The sequence below is a fragment of the Salmo salar genome, chromosome ssa01, assembly GCF_905237065.1.
Source record: "Salmo salar chromosome ssa01, Ssal_v3.1, whole genome shotgun sequence".
Lineage (NCBI taxonomy): Eukaryota > Metazoa > Chordata > Actinopteri > Salmoniformes > Salmonidae > Salmo > Salmo salar.
The window spans coordinates 138460753-138485986 of NC_059442.1; the positions used below are offsets into that span (position 1 = coordinate 138460753).

A 25234-nucleotide genomic window follows, 5' to 3' on the forward strand; every position below is an offset into this window, starting at 1 on the left:
TCAGAGACTCTAACCGTCTGCCTCCTGTGTCTATATTTGGGTCTCATCCTGTGTCGTGATACTATGGAGGAGCAATGGGTACATTTTGAAGATGCACATGGTCATCCCCAGAATCTTTGTACGTGTCTATTTTAAAAGGATAAAGCTAAGGACATTAACAACTTCATAGTTGAGAACACTATAACAATATGGAAGAAAATTTTATGTATTCTACAAGAACCAATATCACTCCCTAAAAACAACTTTATGGAACAATCCTTGAATAGCTTTTCAGAATTCACCAATAAATTGGTCCAGATGGAAAACTAAAGGCATAGAAACTGTAAATGACTTGGTAACAGTAAATACATTTATTTCCATGACCAGATTAAAAAGTAATTTTGGACTGACCAAAAGTTACATGTCACAAAATCTTTATTTGACATCTTTTAGACATCAGAGCAACCTTGAGGGAACCTTATTTGAGTCAGAAATGGATGTTCATATAATAGGTAAGATATACAAAACCTTGCAGAGAGCCTATCCAACAGACAATCTCTTAGAAAAAAATATAAACTATTGGTACTTAAAAATAACTGCTATTGGTACAAGATGGAGGGAAAGTTGGAACATAACTAACAAAATTCAAGTTAATGAAAATTGATGCTTAATCCAGTATAAACTAAAGTATAGAATTTATTATACAAGAGACAAAATTCTGAAAATTAACAATGGGTCAACTAATAATAACTCAATAATCCATGCTTTCTGGGAATACTATAAAGTCCGGAAGTTATGGGTGGAGCTAGAAAGTTGGCTGTCAGAAGAATTACAATGTAAACATACTTTTAATCTGTCTGTTTTAATGATTTATTATTTAAATATTGAAATAGCATGGGCGACCGAGAAAAACGAATTGGCACAATTTAAGGCCAACTGGCAAACAATAATGGAGGCACTAGGGATGGAGGTGTGAGTATGCGGGTCTGGGCAGATGTAGTCATTGATGTAGTCATTGTTTGTGTGTGTCTGTAAGTTGTTGTTCGTTTGTATCTGGCTTGTGTAATTTTTTGTAAATAAATAACAAAATGAATAATAAGCAGTAATGTGGATGTCATTAGTTTAAAGTTGATTCGAGTCAAGATAATTCAAAGATAATGACCCCCCCCTGAATGATGATGATTAAACAGCCTTTCTTGTGCTGTCTGACAAGGCATAGGTGTCCTTCAGTCCTTCTGCCTGTTAAAACAGCATTTCTCAGGGTGGGGACCTCTGCAAAAGGCATGTATGCGTCTCCTGTTGAAATCAAGCAGAGGGAAATGTCAGTTTGTTGCTTTAAACATTTTGACTGAAAAAAAAAGACAACTTGGAAGATCACCAATATCTAATTCTATAGGACCAAGAGGAATCAGTTGCAACCCACCAGTGGGCCACAACCATTAGAATTCCTGCAGGGGAGAGTGAGGTAAGTTGAGCCAATGTCAAGTTGAGCAAATGTAAGTTTTTTTCTTCCCTAGCGTAATGCAAGGCATAATCGCTAGGATACGAGGTAACAACAGGGGTTGGCCTATGTTAAAATATTACTAAAAGACAAAAAAAGCTATTGTGATTGTGTTGAATTGTGTTTGGGAAATAAAACCTTTAAAAAAGGTAGTGGTAATATTTAATTCAGTACAGACATATGTAGGTGGCTTAACTTACCCTGTCCCATGGCTCAACTTAGAGTAAAGAGACCCTCTTTTTTTTGGACAAGCTATGTTTTCAAAACTGTTTACATGAATTTTGATTATTTCCAGGGATAGACAACATCCTGAAATATACACTATACATACAATTAGTGGATTCGGCTATTTCAGCCACACCCGTTGCTGAAAAGTGTATAAAAATCGAGCACACAGCCATGCAATCTCCATAGAAAAAAATTGGCTGTAGAATGGCCTTACTGAAGACCTCAGTGACTTTAAACGTGGCACCGTCATAGGATGCCACCTTTCCAACAAGTCAGTTCATCAAATTTCTGCCCTGCCAGAGCTGCCCCGGTCTGTGAGTGCTGTTATTGTGAAGTGTAAATGTCTAGGTGCAACAATGGCTCAGCCGCGAAGTGGTAGACCACACAAGCTCACAGAACGGGACTGCCGAGTGCTGAAGCGTGTAGCGCGCAAAGATTGTCTGTCTTCGGTTGCAAAACTCCCTACGGAGTTCCAAACTGCCTCTGGAAGCAACGTTAACTGTTTGTTGGGAGCTTCATGAAATGGGTTTCCTTGGTCGAGCAGCCGTACACAAGCCTAAGATCACCATGTGCAATGCCAGGCGTCGGCTGGTGTGGTGTAAAGCTCGCTGCCATTGAACTCTGGAGCAGTGGAAATGCGTTCTCTGGAGTGATGAATCACTCTTCATCATCTGGCAGTCCGACGGACCAATCAGGGTTTGGCGGATGCCAGGAGAACGCTACCTACCCGAATGCATAGTGCCAACTGTAAAGTTTGGTGGTGGAGCTGTTTATTTTTATGGTTCAGGCTACAGCATACAATGACATTCTAGACGATTCTGTGCTTCCAACTTTGTGGCAACAAGTTGGGGAAGGCCCTTTCCTGTTTCAGCATGACAATGCCCCCTGTGCACAAAGCGAGGTCCATACAGAAATGGTTTGTCGAGATCGGTGTGGAAGAACTTGACTGGCCTGCACAGAGCCCTGACCTTAACCCCATCGAACTCTTTGTTAGAAAGAATAATATATTTCCCTTGACGGAGGGATGCTGAATGTAATAAATGGCTCCACTTACCCCACTCTCCCCTACAGATATTCCTATTCAAGCAACGTTTTGTCGTGGCTGGGTGGACCATTTGTTATAATATTCCAGGACTTCTCCTAGCTCACCGTATGGCAGGCCCTGCTTTCTCCTGGACTGCTCAGTGTCGAAGAACGTCTCATGCTTCTCCCAGTGTTTGTCACATGAAGCACACAGGAAACTGGACTGGAAGATAACACAGCAACATCCTGGGGGCCATAAGACACCATTGCACACTGGAGTAAACATGGCGCCGGAGAAGAAGGCAGACTTTTTACATGCCCCCAGCCGATTGTGTTTTTTTGTTTGTTTATTTGCGTTGTTTGCAACTTATTTTTTTACTTATTTTGTACATAATGTTGCTGCTACCGTCTCTTATGACCGAAAATAACTTCTGGACATCAGGACTGCAATTACTCACCATGGACTAACAGAATCCATTTTTTCATTTCACGACTCTGACGAGCCCGACACGAAGGATATACTGCTTCCTTGGGAATAGGCCCCGATCCCCGTGATCTGCGTGAAGAGGAGACGGAGAAAGAGGGGCCAAAGGGCGGGCTGCCATCTGAAAATTCATAGGCGATCGAATTAACCCCCACTTCCCTCCATTCTACTAGCAAACGTGCAATCTTTCGAGAATAAAATCTACGAGTTACGCGGAAGATTAAACTACCAACGGGACATTAAAAACTATAACATCAAGTGCTTCACGGAGTCGTGGCTGAACGACGACAATATCAACATACAGCTGGCTGGTTATACGATGTACCGGCAGGATAGAACAGCTGGGGTCTGTAAAACAAAGGGCGGCAGACTATGTATTTTCGAAAACAACAGCTGGTGCACGATATCAAAGGAAGTCTCAAGCTATTGCTCGCCTGAGGTAGAGTTTCTCATGATAAGCTGTAGACCACACTACCTACCGAGAGAGTTTTCATCTGTATTCTTTGCAGCTGTTTACCTACCACCACAGTCAGAGGCTGGCACTAAGACAGCTATGAATGAGCTGTATTCCACCATAAGCAAACAAGAAAATGCTCCCCCAGAGGCGGCGCTCCTAGTGGCCGGGGACTTTAATGCAGGGAAACTGTAGCTCAGTTGGTAGAGCATGGTGTTTGCAACACCAGGGTTGTGGGTTCGATTCCCACACGGGGAGGCAGTTTTTTAATGATATGTATGAAATTGTATGAAATGTATGCATTCACTACTGTAAGTCGCGCTGGATAAGAGCGTCTGCTAAATGACTAAAATGTAAATGTAAAATGAAACTTAAATCCATTTTGTCAAATTTCTATCAGCATGTTAAATGTGCAACCAGAGGAAAAAGAACTCTGGACCACCTTTACTCCACACACAGAGACGCAAACAAAGCTTTACCTCGCCTTCCATTTGGCAAATCTGACCATAATTCTATCCTCCTGATTCCTGCTTACAAGCAAAAATTAAAGCAGGAAGCACCAGTGACTAGATCAATAAAAAAGTGGTCAGATGAAGCAGATGCTAAGCTACAGGACTGTTTTGCTAGCACAGACTGGAATATGTTCAGAGATTCCTCCGATGGCATTACATCAGTCATTGGCTTCATCAATAAGTGCATCGATGACGTCGTCCCCACAGTGACCGTATGTACATACCCCAACCAGAAGCCATGGATTACAGGCAGCATCCAGACTGAGCTAAAGGCTAGAGCTGCCGCTTTCAAGGAGCGGGACTCTAACCCGGAAGCTTATAAGAAATCCCGCTATGCCCTCTGATGAACCATCAAACAGGCAAAGCTTCAATATAGGACTAAGATCAAATTGTACTACACCGGCTCTGATGCTCGTGGGATGTGGCAGGGCTTGCAAACTATTACAGACTATAAAGGGAAGCACAGCCGAGAGCTGCCCAGTGACACGAGCCTACCAGATGAGCTAAACTACTTCTATGCTTGCTTCGAGGCAAATAACACTGAAACATTTTTACATTTACATTTAAGTCATTTAGCAGACGCTCTTATCCAGAGCATGAGAGCACCAGCTGTTCCCGGAAGACTGTGTGATCATGCTCTCCACACTCCACGCGCCAAACAGGTCAACATTCACAAGGCTGCAGAGCCAGACGGATTACCAGGACGTGTACTGCGAGCATGCGCTGACCAACTGGCAAATGTCTTCTCTGACATTTTCAACATCTCTACCAGTCTGTAAAACCAACATGTTTCAAGCAGACCACCATAGTGCCTGTGCCCAAGAACCCAAAGGTAACCTGCCTAAATGACTATCAACCCGTAGCACTCACATCTGTAGCCATGAAGTGCTTTGAAAGGCCGGTCATGGCTCACATCAACACCATCATCCCAGAAACGCTAGACCCACCCATTTGCATACCGCCCCAACAGATCCACAGATGATGCAATCTCTATTGCACGCCACACTGCCCTTTCCCACCTGGACAAAAGGAACACCTACAGTTGAAGTTGGAAGTTTACATACACCTTAGCCAAATACAATTGAACACAGTTTTTCACAATTCCTGACATTTAGTCCCAGTAAAGATTCCCTGTCTTACGGGAGTTAGGATCACCACTTTATTTTAAGAATGTGAAATGTCAGAATAATAGTAGAGAGAATGATTTATTTCAGCTTTAATTTCTTTCATCACATTCCCAGTGGGTCAGAAGTTTACATACACTCAATTAGTATTTGGTAACATTGCCTTTAAATTGTTTAACTTGGGTCAAACGTTTCGGGTAGCCTTCCGCAAGCTTTCCATAATAAGTTGGGTGAATTTTGGCCCATTACTCCTGACAGAGCTGGTGTAATTGAGTCAGGTTTGAAGGCCTCCTTGCTCGCACACGCTTTTTCAGTTCTGCCCACAAGTTTTCTATAGGATTGAGGTCAGGGCTTTGTGATGGCCACTCCAATACCTTGACTTTGTTGTCCTTAAGCCATTTTGCCACAACTTTGGAAGTATGCTTGGGGTCATTGTCCATTTGGAAGACCCATTTGCGACCAAGCTTTAACTTCCTGACTGATGTCTTGAGATGTTGCTTCAATGTATCCACATAATTTCCCTTCCTGATGATGCCATCTACTTTGTGAAGTGCACCAGTCCCTCCTGCAGCAAAGCACCCCCACAACATGATGCTGCCACCCCCATGCTTCATGGTTGGGATGGTGTTCTTCAGCTTGCAAGCATCCCCCATTTTCCTCCAAACATAATGATGGTCATTATGGCCAAACAGTTCTATTTTTGTTTCATCAGACCAGAGGACATTTCTCCAAAAAGTATGATCTTTGTCCCCATGTGCAGTTGCAAACCGTAGTTTGGCTTTTTTATGGCGGTTTTGGAGCAGTGGCTTCTGCCTTGCTGAGCGGCCTTTCAGGGTATGTCGATACAGGACTCATTTTACTGTGAATATAGATACTTTTGTCCCTGTTTCATCCAGCATCTTCACAAGATCCTTTGCTGTTGTTCTGGGATTGATTTGCACTTTTCGCACCAAAGTACGTTCATCTCTAGGAGACAGAACGTGTCTCCTTCCTGAGCTGTATAATGGCTGTGTAGTCCCATGGTGTTTATACTTTCATACTATTGTTTGTAAAGATGGACGTGGTACCTTCAGGTGTTTGGAAATTGCTCCCAAGGATGAACCAGACTTGTGGAGATCTCCAATTTTTTTTCTGAGGTCTTGGCTGATTTCTTATGAATTTCCCATGATGTCAAGCAAAGAGGCACCGAGTTTGAAGGTAGGCCTTGAAATACATCCACAGGTACACCTCCAATTTACTCAAGTAATGTAAATTAGCCTATCAGAAGCTTCTAAAGCCATGACATCATTTTCTGGAATCGTCCAAGCTGTTTAAAGGCACAGTCAACTTAGTGTATGTAAACTTCTGACCCACTGGAATTGTGATACAGTGAATTATAAGTGAAATAATCTGTCTGTAAACAATTGTTGGAAAAATTACTTGTGTCATGCACAAAGTAGATGTCCTAACCGACCTACCAAAACTATAGTTTGTTAACAAGAAATTTGTGGAGTGGTTGAAAAACAAGTTTTAATGACTCCAACCTAAGTGTATGTAATCTTCCGACTTTAACTGTATGTGAGAATGCTATTCATTGACTACAGCTCAGCGTTCAACACCATAGTGCCCTCAAAGCTCATCAATAAGCTAAGGACCCTGGGACTAAACACCTCCCTCTGCAACTGGATCCTGGACTTCCTGACGGGCTGGTAATGGTGGTAATGGTAGGTAGCAACATATCCGCCACGCTGATCCTCAACACAGGGGCCCTTCAGGGGTGCGTGCTCAGTCCCCTCCTGTACTCCCTGTTCACTCATGACTGCACGGCCAGGCACGACTCCAACACCATCATTACATTTGCTGATGACACAACATTGGTAGGCCTGATCACCGACAACGATGAGACAGCCTATAGGGAGGAGGTCAGAGACCTGGCCGTGTGGTGCCAGGACAACAACCTCTCCCTCAACGTGATCAAGACTAAGGAGATGATTGTGGACTACAGGAAAAAGAGGACCGAGCACGCCCCCATTCTCATCGACGGGGCTGCAGTGGAGCAGGTTGAGAGCTTCAAGTTCCTTGGTGTCCACATCGCCAACAAACTAACATTGTCCAAGCACACCAAGTCAGTCGTGATGAGGGCACGACAAAACCTATTCCTCCTCAGGAGACTGAAAAGATTTGGCATGGGTCCTCAGATCCTCAAAATGTTCTACAGCTGCACCATCGAGAGCATCCTGACTGGTTGCATCACTGCCTTGGTATGGCAACTGCTCGGCCTCTGACCGCAAGGCACTACCGAGGATAGTGCCTATGGCCCAGTACATCACTGGGGCCAAGCTCCCTGCCATCCAGGACCTCTATACCAAGTAGTGTCAGAGGAAGGCCCTAAAAATTGTCAAAGACTCCAACCACCCTAGTCATAGACTCTTCTCTCTGCTACCGCACAGCAAGCAGTACCGGAGCCCCAAGTCTAGGTCCAAGAGGCTTCTAAACAGCTGCTACCCCCAAGCCATAAGACTCCTGAACATCTAGTCAGATGGCTACCCAGACTATTTGCATTGTCCCCCCCCCCACCCCCTCTTTACACCACTCCTACTCTCTGTTGTCATCTACGCATAGTCACTTTAATAACTCTACCTACATGTACATGCTACCTCAACTAATAGGTGCCCCCGCACATTGACTCTGTATCGGTTGCCCCCTGTATATAGTCTCGCTATTGTTAATTTACTGCTGCTCTTTAATTACTTGTTACTTTTATCTCTTATTCTTAACCATATTTTTTTTAAACTGTATTGTTGGTTAGGGGCTCGCAAATAAGCATTTCACTGTTGTATTCGGCGATGTGACTAATAAAATGTGATTTGATTTATCCCGTGTGAGGGTGCCATGAAACAAAGTAAAACCCTATCAAACTATACTACTGGGTGCTGGCCCACCATTTGGGAAATGTATGAACACATACAGTCCTGTCATTTATGTTTGCAATTATTACATCATTGAGCGGCTGACATGTCCATTTATTGTTCACTACCGTACCTCCCACCCTGCAGGAGTGTCCTGCCCTGGGAGAGTGTTGCTGGTGGGGGTGTTTGCAGCGACAGAGGGCCCTCCAGACCTGGGAGTCAAACCCAGGTCTCCCTCTAACCCATGGCTCCCCCACCTCTTCAGGACGGGACGGCATGAAGGCAAAGGCCCCGCAGCTACAGGACGTGACCAAGCAGGGCACACGCACACTGGAGCCTGACGCACACACACAGACACACCATAATGTAATCACAAACTAGTTTAAGTACACTCGTGTAAACCAGGCACATACACACACCATACAATTTTTTTAAATACATTTTTAGACAGATGGTCTGTACCTGTGTATTTCCGATGCTCATACAGGTGATGTCCACAGAAGCACATGGAGGAGTCACCCACTCTAAAACAATCCCAGGTCAAGTCTGGACATCTCCAGCCCAAATCTCTTAAATAATTATGAATAGATCCACCATTGAGCACAAAAACAACACTTGTTACAGAATATTTTACATAGATGTTATTTCTATCAGACAAACCATCATGAAAAGATCAGAATTGTTCGACCTGTGTAAACGCAGCCTTATATACTTAAGCAGACCTTCTTTTACTCAAATTATAAGATTTGTATGTTTTATTGTTGCTTGGAGCAAGTTACACACCACATACACACCTGAATACAACACCACCACAGAGCAGAGACATCACACATATTGTAGGAGTCTTTCTGTTAGTTGTAAATAGGGAATGTGAGCAGAGGATGGTGGTACCTGTCTGTATAGCTTTCAGTGCTGCCTCTTTCTCAGGGCCAATGAGGTCCTTGACCTTTTGTCCAGGCCGCTGTGTGTGACTGTGTATCCACTTGGGAACTGCCACTGTTCCATTGGTATCTGTAGATACTGAGGTACAGTCGGACAGGGAGTAAAGGTAAACAAGGCAAAGACACCACAAGAAAGTTTGGTTGTATCAAGTTTCTCTCTGTGTGCGTCAGTGTGTGTGTGTCCCAGCTAGCACATTTGGTTCCTTGGAAGTTGTGGGAATGTATGTTTTTGGTTTCCCATTGGTTCTGGGAACGAAGCCATACGTTTCCTGACCGGTAAAATTGAAAGCTTTTTAAACATTCTGAGAACGGAAGTGAAAATGTTGCCTTTCTTGGAACCTTAATTTTTAGGTTGCAGGGAGGTTCTTAGAATGTTTTACTATGGTTCCCTGAAACTTTTCCTGGGAGGCTTTATTAACGTTCTGAGAACGGAAATTATAGGTTATTTTAAGGTAATGTCACAATAAGACTTTTAATAACACTGGGTTTACTGTTTTGAACTCCAAGCACAGATAGGACACAATACATTTAATTTGCTTAGGCATTAATCATGCAAACATATTTATTTTATTTTGTGGCATGGCATCAGAGAGATTCGAACCTATGATCTTCTGTTCTCTATCCATGGATTTAGAACCAAAATGGCGTTAGCGTGACATGTTTTTTAAGTCATACAAAGCTGTTCATTTTAGTCTATTCCAACAGACCCCATTTCAAAGGAAACAAGCCCTCATTAAGATCAGGTGTGGCCAACACACCTGAACACACTTAACAAGATAGAGAATAGAGCGTTTTGTTGATGCTGAGAACGGAATGTATATGTTTTTAAATAACATTCTTAGAACGTTCTCTGAACGTTACTAAAGTATTCTTGTGGTTTTTACGGCAAGGTTTTGTAACGTTTTCTGAACAATGAGAACATGACTTTATATAGAACCATGAGGAAACGTTACGCTGACTACTAAAATTCCCACAGAATAACATTGTGCTGAGAATAAATGTGCTGAGAAAGCCAAGCAACTATCCTGCGCCGTACCCAGAAAATTGTGAGAAGGTTGTATGCAAAATAAAAATATGACTACCACACTTTTACCAAGCTCTAAGAAACATATGGTTCTGAGAACATGATGTTCTAGATGGGGTGTGTATGTATGCATGTGTGCTGCCTACCTGCAGGGCTGAGGTGGACTGGCCTTGCCACTACACTGTGACGGAGATTCTCCTTCCTCTTCCCTGAGCTGGTCACCAGAGCTCTGTTCTGCAAACCTTGGTCCTCAGAAGCCATTCATAAGCACTAACACACCGACTAATTGTGACAAACAAGAGGTAATACAACACACACAACAGGTAGCCAATATTGACACAAACAGGGAATCTAACAAACATAGGCCCACTCACAAGAGCTGACAGACATGAACAGTGAATCAAACATTTACAATCTCCTTCAGACAATTATTTTGTTTAACTGTCTATTCTCACTTACCTTTCATAGGTGCAGTAGACAGTAGACTTTAGTTATGTTACCTAAGTTGTTGATGACGTTACTATGGAGACAGATACTCAAGACTTGCAAGTAGCAGTGTAGCACTACAAACTAGATGGTCATTTCCCATTATATTTACATTTACATTTAAGTCATTTAGCAGACGCTCTTATCCAGAGCGACTTACAAATTGGTGCATTCACCTTATGATATCCAGTGGAACAACCACTTTACAATAGTGCATCTAAATCTTTTAAGGGGGGGGGTTAGAAGGATTACTTTATCCTATCCTAGGTATTCCTTAAAGAGGTGGGGTTTCAGGTGTCTCCGGAAGGTGGTGATTGACTCCGCTGTCCTGGCGTCGTGAGGGAGCTTGTTCCACCATTGGGGTGCCAGAGCAGCGAACAGTTTTGACTGGGCTGAGCGGGAACTGTGCTTCCTCAGAGGTAGGGGGGCCAGCAGGCCAAAGGTGGATGAACGCAGTGCCCTTGTTTGGGTGTAGGGCCTGATCAGAGCCTGAAGGTATGGAGGTGCCGTTCCCTTCACAGCTCCGTAGGCAATCACCATGGTCTTGTAGCGGATGCGAGCTTCAACTGGAAGCCAGTGGAGAGAGCGGAGGAGCGGGGTGACGTGAGAGAACTTGGGAAGGTTGAACACCAGACGGGCTGCGGCGTTCTGGATGAGTTGTAGGGGTTTAATGGCACAGGCAGGGAGCCCAGCCAACAGCGAGTTGCAGTAATCCAGACGGGAGATGACAAGTGCCTGGATTAGGACCTGCGCCGCTTCCTGTGTGAGGCAGGGTCGTACTCTGCGAATGTTGTAGAGCATGAACCTACAGGATCAGGTCACCGCCTTAAATGTTAGTGGAGAACGACAGGGTGTTGTCCAGGATCACGCCAAGGTTCTTAGCACTCTGGGAGGAGGACACAAGGGAGTTGTCAACCGTGATGGCGAGATCATGGAACGGGCAGTCCTTCCCCGGGAGGAAGAACAGCTCCGTCTTGCCGAGGTTCAGCTTGAGCTGGTGATCCGTCATCCACACTGATATGTCTGACAGACATGCAGAGATGCGATTCGCCGCCTGGTTATCAGAAGAGGGAAAGGAGAAGATTAATTGTGTGTCGTCTGCATAGCAATGATAGGAGAGACCATGTGAGGATATGACAGAGCCAAGTGACTTGGTGTATAGCGAGAATAGGAGAGGGCCTAGAACAGAGCCCTGGGGGACACCAGTGGTGAGAGCGCATGGTGCGGAGACAGATTCTCGCTACGCCACCTGGTAGGAGCGACCTGTCAGGTAGGACGCAATCCAAGCGTGGGCCGCGCCGGAGATGCCCAACTCGGAGAGGGTGGAGAGGAGGATCTGATGGTTCACAGTATCAAAGGCAGCAGATAGGTCTAGAAGGATGAGAGCAGAGGAGAGAGAGTTAGCTTTAGCAGTGCGGAGAGCCTCCGTGACACAGAGAAGAGCAGTCTCAGTTGAATGCCCAGTCTTGAAACCTGACTGATTAGGATCAAGAAGGTCATTCTGAGAGAGATAGCAGGAGAGCTGGCCAAGGACGGCACGTTCAAGAGTTTTGGAGAGAAAAGAAAGAAGGGATACTGGTCTGTAGTTGTTGACATCGGAGGGATCGAGTGTAGGTTTTTTTCAGAAGGGGTGCAACTCTCGCTCTCTTGAAGACGGAAGGGACGTAGCCAGCGGTCAAGGATGAGTTGATGAGCGAGGTGAGGAAGGGGAGAAGGTCTCCGGAAATGGTCTGGAGAAGAGAGGAGGGGATAGGGTCAAGTGGGCAGGTTGTTGGGCGGCCGGCCGTCACAAGACGCGAGATTTCATCTGGAGAGAGAGGGGAGAAAGAGGTCAAAGCACAGGGTAGGGCAGTGTGAGCAGGACCAGCGGTGTCGTTTGACTTAGCAAACGAGGATCGGATATCGTCAACCTTCTTTTCAAAAGTCATCCGCAGAGAGGGAGGGGGGGGGGAGGGGGAGGAGGATTCAGGAGGGAGGAGAAGGTAGCAAAGAGCTTCCTAGGGTTAGAGGCAGATGCTTGGAATTTAGAGTGGTAGAAAGTGGCTTTAGCAGCAGAGACAGAAGAGGAGAATGTAGAGAGGAGTGAGTGAAAGGATGCCAGGTCCGCAGGGAGGCGAGTTTTCCTCCATTTCCGCTCGGCTGCCCGGAGCCCTGTTCTGTGAGCTCGTAGTGAGTCGTCGAGCCACGGAGCTGGAGGGGAGGACCGAGCCGGCCTGGAGGATAGGGGACAGAGAAAATCAAAGGATGCAGAAAGGGAGGAGAGGAGGGTTGAGGAGGCAGAATCAGGAGATAGGTTGGAGAAGGTTTGAGCAGAGGGAAGAGATGATAGGATGGAAGAGGAGAGAGTAGCGGGAGAGAGAGAGCGAAGGTTGGGACGGCGCAATACCATCCGAGTAGGGGCAGAGTGAGAAGTGTTGGATGAGAGCAAGAGGGAAAAGGATACAAGGTAGTGGTCGGAGATTTGGAGAGGAGTTGCAATGAGATTAGTGGAAGAACAGCATCTAGTAAAGATGAGGTCAAGCGTATTGCCTGCCTTGTGAGTAGGGGGGGAAGGTGAGAGGGTGAGGTCAAAAGAGGAGAGGAGTGGAAAGAAGGAGGCAGAGAGGAATGAGTCAAAGGTAGACGTGGGGAGGTTAAAGTCACCCAGAACTGTGAGAGGTGAGCCATCCTCAGGAAAGGAACTTATCAAGGCGTCAAGCTCATTGATGAACTCTCCAAGGGAACCTGGAGGGCGATAAATGATAAGGATGTTAAGCTTGAAAGGGCTGGTAACTGTGACAGCATGGAATTCAAATGAGGAGATAGACAGATGGGTCAGGGGAGAAAGAGAGAATGTCCACTTGGGAGAGATGAGGATTCCAGTCCTGGCTCGATGCTCTAGGGGTATGCGAGAACACGTGGGCAGACGAAGAGAGAGCAGTAGGACTAGCAGTGTTATCTGTGGTAATCCATGTTTCCGTCAGCGCCAGGAAGTCTAGGGACTGGAGGGTAGCATAGGCTGAGATGAACTCAGCCTTGTTGGCTGCAGACCGGCAGTTCCAGAGGCTGCCGGAGACCTGGAACTCCACGTGGGTCGTGCGCGCTGGGACCACCAGGTTAGAGTGGCAGCGGCCACGCGGTGTGAAGCGTTTGTATGGCCTGTGCAGAGAGGAGAGAACAGGGATAGACAGAGACATAGTTGACAAGCTACAGAAGTGTTGTTTCTTGTATTATTGTCTCTTGTGTCTTTAGAGAACTGTTTCACTTTGATATCCTTTTTCTTCTGTCCTGATTTTCTCTTTCTTTTCTTCTGTTAACTAGATATTCTTTGTTGTTCTTCGTTAGCTAGCTAGCTTCTTCCAAAAGAGTCCCTAGCAACTGCTTAGCAACTGGTAAACAATTCAGCTAGCTAAGATAACTACAAATTTATGAAGAATAGTTATTTTTCAAAAGCCTATCTTCTTTGTTTGTTGCTTGTTTTTTCTCCTATTCAGTTTTGCAGTTTTCTTTTGCTTTTTTCCGATGTACTTCACGCTAAAAACCATGTAAATTTTATTATTTAATTTAATTAATTTTATTATTTAATTTAATTTTTTTAATTTCCCATGAAGAAACATTTTGTGACTTGCTTCAGCTCTTTAAAAGTATTTTTGTGGTAGTTGAAGAAGTTTAAAACTTTTTTCTTAAGTGAAGCAGTGGAATAAAATCAAAGTGAAATATATTAAAATATCTGGTCTGATTACTTTAATAGAATACTATATCAACCTTATGAATTTTGAATGTGGGCCTGTCATGCCAAATAATGTCTCCCGGCCAAATAGTGTCCCCCTCTACCTCTCCTTTGAGAGTAATTCTGAGGTAATAATTTATGTGGTGAAATAGATCTACAACTGCCCGCATCCTCCTACGAGGTAAAATAGAGCCAAGCAACCAGCATAGCAACAGACGCTTTGGTTCATTATGTAATCCGGTCAGAATGTTGAAAGTTTTAGCAACAGTCCTAGCAACAGAAGCTAGAACTCATCGAATCCTATTGTGACGTAGAAGGACACACTATTTGTGGGAACGGACACTATTTGGCATTACATTACATTACATTTACATTACATTTTAGTCATTTAGCAGACGCTCTTATCCAGAGCGACTTACAGTAGTGAATGCATAGATTTCTTTTACAATTTTTTTTTTTTTCCATACTGGTCCCCCGTGGGAATCGAACCCACAACCCTGGCATTGAAAACACCATGCTCTAGCAACTGAGCCACACGGGACCATTAAAGGCCCCCTTACGAAAACAAATTGCAGTCAGAGTGCAGTATAACTGCAGTTCCGGAACTCCAATTTGAGCAGCAGCAGCTGAAAAATGAGCTCCTACAAATATTGAAATTTACATGGTTTTTAGAGTGAAGTACATCGGAAAAAAGCAAAAGAAAACTGCAAGACTGAATAGGAGAAAAAACAAGCAACAAACAAAGAAGATAGGCTTTTGAAAAATAACTATTTTTCATAAAATTGTAGTTATCTTAGCTAGCTGAATTGTTTACCAGTTGCTAAGCAGTTGCTAGGGACTCTTTTGGAAGAAGCTAGCTAGCTAACGAAGAACAACAAAGAATATCTAGTTAACAGAAGAAAAGAAAGAGAAAATCAGGACAGAAGAAAAAGGATATCAAAGTGAAACAGTTCTCTAAAGACACAGGAGACAATAATACAAGAAACAACACTTCTGTAGCTTGTCAACTATGTCTCTGTCTATCCCTGTTCTCTCCTCTCTGCACAGGCCATACAAACGCTTCACACCGCGTGGCCGCTGCCACTCCAACCTGGTGGTCCCAGCGCGCACGACCCACGTGGAGTTCCAGGTCTCCGGCAGCCTCTGGAACTGCCGGTCTGCAGCCAACAAGGCTGAGTTCATCTCAGCCTATGCTACCCTCCAGTCCCTAGACTTCCTGGCGCTGACGGAAACATGGATTACCACAGATAACACTGCTAGTCCTACTGCTCTCTCTTCGTCTGCCCACGTGTTCTCGCATACCCCTAGAGCATCGAGCCAGCGGGGTGGTGGCACTGGAATCCTCATCTCTCCCAAGTGGACATTCTCTCTTTCTCCCTTGACCCATCTGTCTATCTCCTCATTTGAATTCCATGCTGTCACAGTTACCAGCCCTTTCAAGCTTAACATCCTTATCATTTATCGCCCTCCAGGTTCCCTTGGAGAGTTCATCAATGAGCTTGACGCCTTGATAAGTTCCTTTCCTGAGGATGGCTCACCTCTCACAGTTCTGGGTGACTTTAACCTCCCCACGTCTACCTTTGACTCATTCCTCTCTGCCTCCTTCTTTCCACTCCTCTCCTCTTTTGACCTCACCCTCTCACCTTCCCCCCCCTACTCACAAGGCAGGCAATACGCTTGACCTCATCTTTACTAGATGCTGTTCTTCCACTAATCTCATTGCAACTCCCCTCCAAATCTCCGACCACTACCTTGTATCCTTTTCCCTCTTGCTCTCATCCAACACTTCTCACTCTGCCCCTACTCGGATGGTATTGCGCCTTCCCAACCTTCGCTCTCTCTCCCGCTACTCTCTCCTCTTCCATCCTATCATCTCTTCCCTCTGCTCAAACCTTCTCCAACCTATCTCCTGATTCTGCCTCCTCAACCCTCCTCTCCTCCCTTTCTGCATCCTTTGATTTTCTCTGTCCCCTATCCTCCAGGCCGGCTCGGTCCTCCCCTCCTGCTCCGTGGCTCGACGACTCACTACGAGCTCACAGAACAGGGCTCCGGGCAGCCGAGCGGAAATGGAGGAAAACTCGCCTCCCTGCGGACCTGGCATCCTTTCACTCACTCCTCTCTACATTCTCCTCTTCTGTCTCTGCTGCTAAAGCCACTTTCTACCACTCTAAATTCCAAGCATCTGCCTCTAACCCTAGGGAAGCTCTTTGCTACCTTCTCCTCCCTCCTGAATCCTCCCCCCCCCTCCTCCCTCTCTGCGGATGACTTCGTCAACCATTTTGAAAAGAAGGTTGACGATATCCGATCCTCGTTTGCTAAGTCAAACGACACCGCTGGTCCTGCTCACACTGCCCTACCCTGTGCTTTGACCTCTTTCTCCCCTCTCTCTCCAGATGAAATCTCGCGTCTTGTGACGGCCGGCCGCCCAACAACCTGCCCACTTGACCCTATCCCCTCCTCTCTTCTCCAGACCATTTCCGGAGACCTTCTCCCCTTCCTCACCTCGCTCATCAACTCATCCTTGACCGCTGGCTACGTCCCTTCCGTCTTCAAGAGAGCGAGAGTTGCACCCCTTCTGAAAAAACCTACACTCGATCCCTCCGATGTCAACAACTACAGACCAGTATCCCTTCTTTCTTTTCTCTCCAAAACTCTTGAACGTGCCGTCCTTGGCCAGCTCTCCTGCTATCTCTCTCAGAATGACCTTCTTGATCCTAATCAGTCAGGTTTCAAGACTGGGCATTCAACTGAGACTGCTCTTCTCTGTGTCACGGAGGCTCTCCGCACTGCTAAAGCTAACTCTCTCTCCTCTGCTCTCATCCTTCTAGACCCATCTGCTGCCTTTGATACTGTGAACCATCAGATCCTCCTCTCCACCCTCTCCGAGTTGGGCATCTCCGGCGCGGCCCACGCTTGGATTGCGTCCTACCTGACAGGTCGCTCCTACCAGGTGGCGTGGCGAGAATCTGTCTCCGCACCATGCGCTCTCACCACTGGTGTCCCCCAGGGCTCTGTTCTAGGCCCTCTCCTATTCTCGCTATACACCAAGTCACTTGGCTCTGTCATATCCTCACATGGTCTCTCCTATCATTGCTATGCAGACGACACACAATTAATCTTCTCCTTTCCCCCTTCTGATAACCAGGCGGCGAATCGCATCTCTGCATGTCTGTCAGACATATCAGTGTGGATGACGGATCACCAGCTCAAGCTGAACCTCGGCAAGATGGAGCTGCTCTTCCTCCCGGGGAAGGACTGCCCGTTCCATGATCTCGCCATCACGGTTGACAACTCCCTTGTGTCCTCCTCCCAGAGTGCTAAGAGCCTTGGCGTGACCCTGGACAACACCCTGTCGTTCTCCACCAACATCAAGGCGGTGACCCGATCCGTAGGTTCATGCTCTACAACATTCGCAGAGTACGACCCTGCCTCACACAGGAAGCGGCGCAGGTCCTAATCCAGGCACTTGTCATCTCCCGTCTGGATTACTGCAACTCGCTGTTGGCTGGGCTCCCTGCCTGTGCCATTAAACCCCTACAACTCATCCAGAACTCCGCAGCCCGTCTGATGTTCAACCTTCCCAAGTTCTCTCACGTCACCCCGCTCCTCCGCTCTCTCCACTGGCTTCCAGTTGAAGCTCGCATCCGCTACAAGACCATGGTGATTGCCTACGGAGCTGTGAAGGGAACGGCACCTCCATACCTTCAGGCTCTGATCAGGCCCTACACCCAAACAAGGGCACTGCGTTCATCCACCACTGGCCTGCTGGCCCCCCTACCTCTGAGGAAGCACAGTTCCCGCTCAGCCCAGTCAAAACTGTTCGCTGCTCTGGCACCCCAATGGTGGAACAAGCTCCCTCACGACGCCAGGACAGCGGAGTCAATCACCACCTTCCGGAGACACCTGAAACCCCACCTCTTTAAGGAATACCTAGGATAGGATAAAGTAATCCTTCTAACCCCCCCCCTTTAAAATATTTAGATGCACTATTGTAAAGTGGTTGTTCCACTGGATATCATAAGGTGAATGCACCATTTTGTAAGTCGCTCTGGATAAGAGCGTCTGCTAAATGACTTAAATGTAAATGTAAATGTAACTGCAGTACACTGCAGTATAAATGCAGTTCGAGTGCAGTATAACTGCAGTATGGTGCAAACACTGCATCCAAAATAAGCTATTTTTACTGGTCATTTTGCAGTGTAACTGCAGTTAGAGTGCAGTATAAATAACTGTGCTCCCCATTTTTCAAAGTTCCAGTTATATTCAACAGCGGGAAGTTAGCTTAATGAAACTAGTTGATGTGGTTCTAAAACAGCTTTACCTCTTGATTGGTAGAAGATAATTCGGTTCTGATTTCAATAGCAGAGAAGTAGACAAAGATTTTATACGTTTTTGCCTAAGTTGTTGGGAAAGTAGTCATAATAGCTGATTTGTGTCAAAAGTTACATTGTTTACTGTGAATAGAATGTTGGAAGTCTGGGAGTTTGTAACAATGGGACCTTGGATGGAGGACAAAAAGATGGACAAAAAGCTTAATAGTTAAAAAAGTATAAAAGATATCAAAATGTTCCTGACCGGTCTACACGTTTTTACGTTTAAATGGCATTTCTAGCTTAAACGGTGTAAGAGAAGTAGCGTTCCAAAGAATAATTGTGAGAAATAAGTTGTACATTACTAAAAATAGAGTAGTCTCGTAATACAGACAGACATGTTTTTTTAAAAATTTTACTTTAAACCTGGTCTTCTGAATGTACCAATGCTGGTTTGTATGACAAGAAAAACAGAAGCACTCAATTGGCATTTCACTTTAAAATTGGTTTATTACTTTATAATATAAACAAATACTATCTGTATTAAAACCAACAAAACAATGATAGCCAAGATTTGATTACAAAACATATCTGTGCAAATAAGGTCATTAGTTTGCCAACCCTCCTTTCTTACCCCCCCCCTTTGCTACCCCTCATCTCATTCACAGAACAGAAGATGAAACCACCCACTCAACTGGAGTATTCCCCAGATTCACCTGAGTGTGGTCTGGTCGAGATGCACAACAGAAACAGAATACAGGTATTTGCGTGATAATATTATAATCAGTTTATTAAGAGGAAATGACATCACTACTACACTAGTCTACACGCCAGTGCTTGCTTTCATATGCTGTGGGTCTTACCAAATAGCAGGACTGGGGTCAATACATTGAAACTCAGGGAATGAAAAGGACATTTGGTTATTGAATCAAAGCAAAAATATTGTCAAATACAATTCCCATAAATAAATTAGATGGAATTCATATGCAATTGTCCCCCTCACCCCTGCCTAATTAAAATGTCTGTATACCAGGCTATTGAGGGTTATCTAGAAACATGGGTGTCATCTGGGTGCCAGTCTGTCCCTGCTTAAGTATACTTATAGTAGCTAGATACAGTAGTACGTATGTTGAACGATACAGCAGTCAGGTAGAGTGAGAGAACGCAGCATCTCAGATTGCTATAGAATAGTATGTGGTTCCCTCGTCCAGAGAAAGTGGAGCAGCCATTGGTTAACAGGTCTTGCAGGTTTAAGTCTTGCAGAAAAACAAAGAGTCCTCAACAAGGCAATGTGGTGATATTATCCAGAGGGAAGTGAAAAGTGCTGCGGCTGGAGAGGATGTTTGTGTGTGTACAACAACTCTGTGTGTATGAAGGGGATGACAAGGCATAATCTTGTATCTCTGTCTCAAACATTCTCACACACACATAAAACCCGATTGTTATCTCCCCTCCATGCACACACACACCTACTAGAGTATTTTGCGATTGATTCACTGTTGTACAGTTCAAGGCCCGTGCTGAAACACTGCCATTCATATTGGAAGGACATTTTGCACACTGTGAGGTATTGACTTAGGGCCCTATCCCAATCTGGGAAGCAGGCTTGCCAGTTACGTCAAAGACAACATTTCTACCTGTGTGACAATTCAAATGACAGTGCAAGAAGAATTATGTTTTTGACATATTCAGACGTCAAACCCAGTGAAAGGTTTGAGTGAATAGAGCCCTTGTGTTCAGTGAGTCTTCACTATGGCAGAGTGTACATTGTAGACTGAAAACTGTGAAGTTGTTAAGTAGAGCTGAGAGAATGGAATTCCTTAAAAAGGGAATCGCTCAAAATAGTGCCAACTGGCAACAAAAAGGAATAACTTTAAATGACAACATCGATCTAAAATATTTCCAAAATAATTTGCGGTCAAACCTTGAGATAACAAAAAGGCTACTAAAGACTACCATAAACATATGAAATAAAGTGGGAGACATAATAGCGAATAATTTGCCAGTAAGGATAGTAGTGCTTTCAAAAAAAGTACATTATTATACAGCTGGCCAATGAGCTTGCAGCTATCACTGCAGTGTCCTCCCACACGTATATGTGCCCAATAGGACTGCAGGGTATCTCTGGGTTGGTAGGAAAGGGTTACATTCTCAACACACATCAGTCTTTCCTCTCCCTCGTCACCTCCTCTAACCGTTGCTCATAATAATGCTCACACAGAGGTCCTGTTGGTGTGGAGCTTTGAGTTCTCCTAGTGAGTTCTCGTGAGATCTCATAGTGACGCCTCGTTAGTATGTGGCTGTAAGATCTCATGGTGATGTCTCTCATTGCCATGTATTCTTGTGAGTTCTCATAGTGACGTCTGGTGAGTTCTCATAGTGACGTCTGGTGAGTTCTCATAGTGACGTCTGGTGAGTTCTCATAGAGACGTCTGGTGAGTTCTCATAGAGACGTCTGGTGAGTTCTCATAGAGACGTCTGGTGAGTTCTCATAGAGACGTCTGGTGAGTTCTCATAGAGACGTCTGGTGAGTTCTCATAGAGACGTCTGGTGAGTTCTCATAGAGACGTCTGGTGAGTTCTCATAGAGACGTCTGGTGAGTTCTCATAGAGACGTCTGGTGAGTTCTCATAGAGACGTCTGGTGAGTTCTCATAGGGACGACTCATCAGTTCTCATAGGGACGTCTCATCAGTTCTCATAGGGACGTCTCATTGGTGTGTGGCCGTGAGTTCTCCTCCTCCAGCAGGGCGATGCGTTGTTTGAGCATGCGGACGTGGGTCTCGTGGCGCTCCACCATGGCCATCATCTGAGCCTCCAGCTTTTTCAGCTTGCCCTGGTGCTTCTTCTTGGCCTTCTCGTATGCTGCCACCAGGTTACTAGAGAGTTAGAGAGAAAGAGAGAGAGAGAGAGAGAGAGAGTCAAATGGCTAGACAGGACAATGCAGACAGACAGATGGATGGATCGGCTTCAGTTGGTTCTGATTTTGGTGAGTTCAGTCACAGAGACAGAGGTGCTGAGGGGTTGCAGTGAAAGTGAAATAGTGAGATGTAGTAATTAACTTGAATGTGTTTAGGAGGAAAATTGTGTTTATGCAATCCATAAAGAATAGTGCTGTTCTATATCAATTCACCCCCTTTTCCCACTAGATGGCAACGCTGTATTACAAAACAATTACAGTAAAAAAAAGAATCCAAATAGCTGAACTGTATTCATTTTCCCAAGACCTTTTCATTCTTTATCTATTGGTAGTCATAAACAAGCCCCACAACACGCACAGAATTAAGTCTGAATACCAATAAACATTTCCACTTTTAGTCACTAAACATATTTCCTCCCCTCCTTTGTGTTGTCATGGTTACCTGTTGGCCCGTTTGAGGTCGTTGACGAACTCGGCACTCTGCTGGTGGCGGACCTCGCTGCTCTTGGTTAGTCTCTCCAGCGCTGTCACCAGCTCCTGGACACGCCCCTTCAGCCTCTTCTCTCTGAGACACACACACACGGGATTCAGGAAGTCAGGAAGACACACACACCAGACCTAAGCAGAAAATAGTTGTATTTTTGTAATTTACTTGAAAATAGCAACTTTTCAAATACTCAAGGTAGTCGAATATACAGCAGTTTATGTAGGGTTTCAACTAAAAGGCAACTATTTTCTTTGATATTCAAATACAGGTCTCAGAAAAACAAATCATATTTGGAATTATTTTCAACACCTGTCAGAAAACAGGTTTGTAAATATATGCAAGTTATTTGAAAAGAAACAAATATTTATTTGTTGGCTGCCAAATATTTGATGAAGAACCAAAAACTACAACAGTTAGTTGAATTTGTCTAAATATATGATCAAAAGCACATGGTTTGGAGGGCTCTTAGACGTTCATCTTTATATAACCTATAATTAAATACATGAGGGACATGGAATCACCTCATCATTCGAGTAGACCACTTTTGCAGCTTCAAAATGACTAACAAATATATTTTCATAATAATACAGTAACACTTGACATCCAGTTCCTATACTGGTGTAGTAACTGTATTATTACAATAGTGATTATTACAATAGCAACATTGTTGTCACATATGACTTTGGAAATTGCTTTATAATTGTATAATACTGGAGTTTTTACATGAGTGGAATAAGGAAGTCACTATTCCTCCTGTGTATAGTAGTTACAAAAACTTGCAGCTTGTTGCTATGCAATTAAAATGCAATTACCAAGGTATAATGCAACAACATGCTAATAAAATGTTGTTCCTAATGTAATTACCGTTTTATTACACAGGCACAAGAACAGTTTCATGTTAAGTGTTACTGAGAATGCTAAGAGTAACAAAATATGGCTATTAAGTGTCTAAAGGAAACTAAATATCCCCAAACTGCCTTCTTGAATCAACTATAGCCAAGGTAGGTGGAAAATCATGCTAGCTTATATTCTGAGTAAGCTATCCCACTGTTCCTAGGCCGTCATTCTAAATAAGAATTTGTTCTTAACTGACTTGCCTAGTTAAATAAAGGTTAAATAAAAAATAATTATAATAATTTAAAAAAAGAAAAATGGTATAGTGTGTGTTTGAAACAAGAACACTTACCCTCAGATGGACAAAGAGGTTGGAATTTGTTTTTGCTCAATGTTCAACTTGCTTTTTGCAATGTTTGCAAATGTATTTGAATTACTCAGTATTTTCAGGTATCATATAATGTATTACAGCATTCTACCTTTTCAGTGGCATGTTGAAAGAGTCATACAGTAGTTGAGCAATACAAATACTTATCTGTACAAAATATCATTGCTTTGACTTGATTATGTACACCTGGGGCAATGGACATTCAGGAGAATGGACAGTTACTAAATCTTCAGATAGAAATGTATTGTGTACCGTAATTTCCGGACTATTGAGCGCACCTGAATATAAGCCACACCCACTGAATTTAATTTTTGTATTTATTTTGAACATAAATAAGCCGCACATGTCTATAAGCCGCAGGTGCCTACCGGTACATTGAAACAAATGAACTTTACACAGGCTTTAACGAAACACGGCTTGTAACAAAAAATTAGCAGTAAGCTTTAGTTGTCTTTTTGCACTCAATTCCTCACGCTGCTGTTTCCAACGTCTTATCATCGACTCATTAAGACCAAGCTCCCATGCAGCAGCTCTATTTCCTTTTCCAACAGCCAGATCAATCGCCTTCAACTTGAAAGCTGCATCATATGCATTTCTCCGTGTCTTTGCCATGATGAGGGTGACAAAATGACTATCGTAATCAGAATGATGGGAAGTTTGAGAGCGCTCGATTTAATCTAAACATTAAACAAAAAAGTTGTTTGACCTTTCATTGGTCTAATGAAAGCTTCATGCCGCCAAAAAACTGAGGACGTCACAGAATGTGTTTTTTTGGAGAAAAAAAAATTCGAAAGCCGGAAAAAATCCATATATTATATTATTGTTTAAGCTGCGAGGTTCAAAGCATGGGAAAAAAGTTGCGGCTTATAGTCCGGAAATTACGGTAGATCAAATATGACTGTCAGATAGATTGGAATAGTATGCGATTATGTGTGCTCTATTCATTCTATTTCCATATTCAACATGCAGTTCCAGATACAGCCCTGCCATTAGTTGAAGGCAGCCAATTCAATAATTTCAGAAAAGTCGTCACTTCCTTTAAAGCTGCAATATGTAACTTTTTGGTTAACCCGACCAAATGCACATAAAAATGTGTTATAGATATGTCACTCATTGAAAGCAAGTATAAGAAGAGGTAGATCTGTTCTATGTGCGCTATTTCTATGCTTCCTGCTCTTACTTTCGGATTTAAAACTGCAGAAAATACTATAGTTTTGGTTTTGGAAAATATATTTCACAGCGGTTTAGATGGTACAATGATTCTCTAAACTATACTTACTTGTTTTGTCAAAAACTGAACTTAGGCAAACTATTAGTTTTAGCAACCAGGAAATGGCAGAGCGATCTGTATTCATTTTTGAAGTATTTGCTTTCTCAGATCTGTATTCATTTTTGAAGTATTTGCTTTCTCAGATCTGTATTCATTTTTGAAGTATTTGCTTTCTCAGATCTGTATTCATTTTTGAAGTATTTGCTTTCTCAGATCTGTATTCAGATAGTTGTAGTCACCTCCAAAGTAACTATTTGTTCCCCTGAAAACAAACATCTTTACACAAAGCATAGCTAGAATTATAGTTATCCCAGGTCTGACACACACACACACACACACGTTTGTTTTACTATCCTTGTGGGGACCAAATAATTGATTCCAATTCCAAATCCTATTTTCCCTAACCCTTAACCTAACCCTACTGTAACCCTAACCCTGAACCTAACCCTACTGTAACCCTAACCCTACTGTAACCCTAACCCTACTGTAACCCTAACCCTTAACCTAACCCTACTGTAACCCTAACCCTGAACCTAACCCTACTGTAACCCTAACCCTGAACCTAACCCTACTGTAACCCTAACCCTTAACCTAACCCTACTGTAACCCTAACCCTGAACCTAACCCTACTGTAACCCTAACCCTTAACCTAACCCTACTGTGGCCTGGCCGCC

General features: G+C 44.0%; 1 protein-coding gene across 4 annotated transcripts in view; it reads right to left on the reverse strand.

The window, feature by feature from the left end:
• Positions 1-19147: 19147 nt before the first annotated feature.
• Positions 19148-25234, reverse strand: part of LOC106565572 (colorectal mutant cancer protein) — a 136687-nt gene continuing 130600 nt past the window's right edge. For all 4 annotated transcript variants that reach the window (XM_014132856.2, XM_014132848.2, XM_014132871.2 and 1 more), the window contains 2 exons: positions 22024-22146; positions 19148-21540 (listed from right to left, as the gene is read on the reverse strand). In XM_014132856.2, coding sequence (XP_013988331.1) covers positions 21360-21540; positions 22024-22146 — 304 coding nt within the window. In that variant the 3' untranslated portion in view covers positions 19148-21359. The remainder of the gene's footprint in view (positions 21541-22023; positions 22147-25234) is intronic.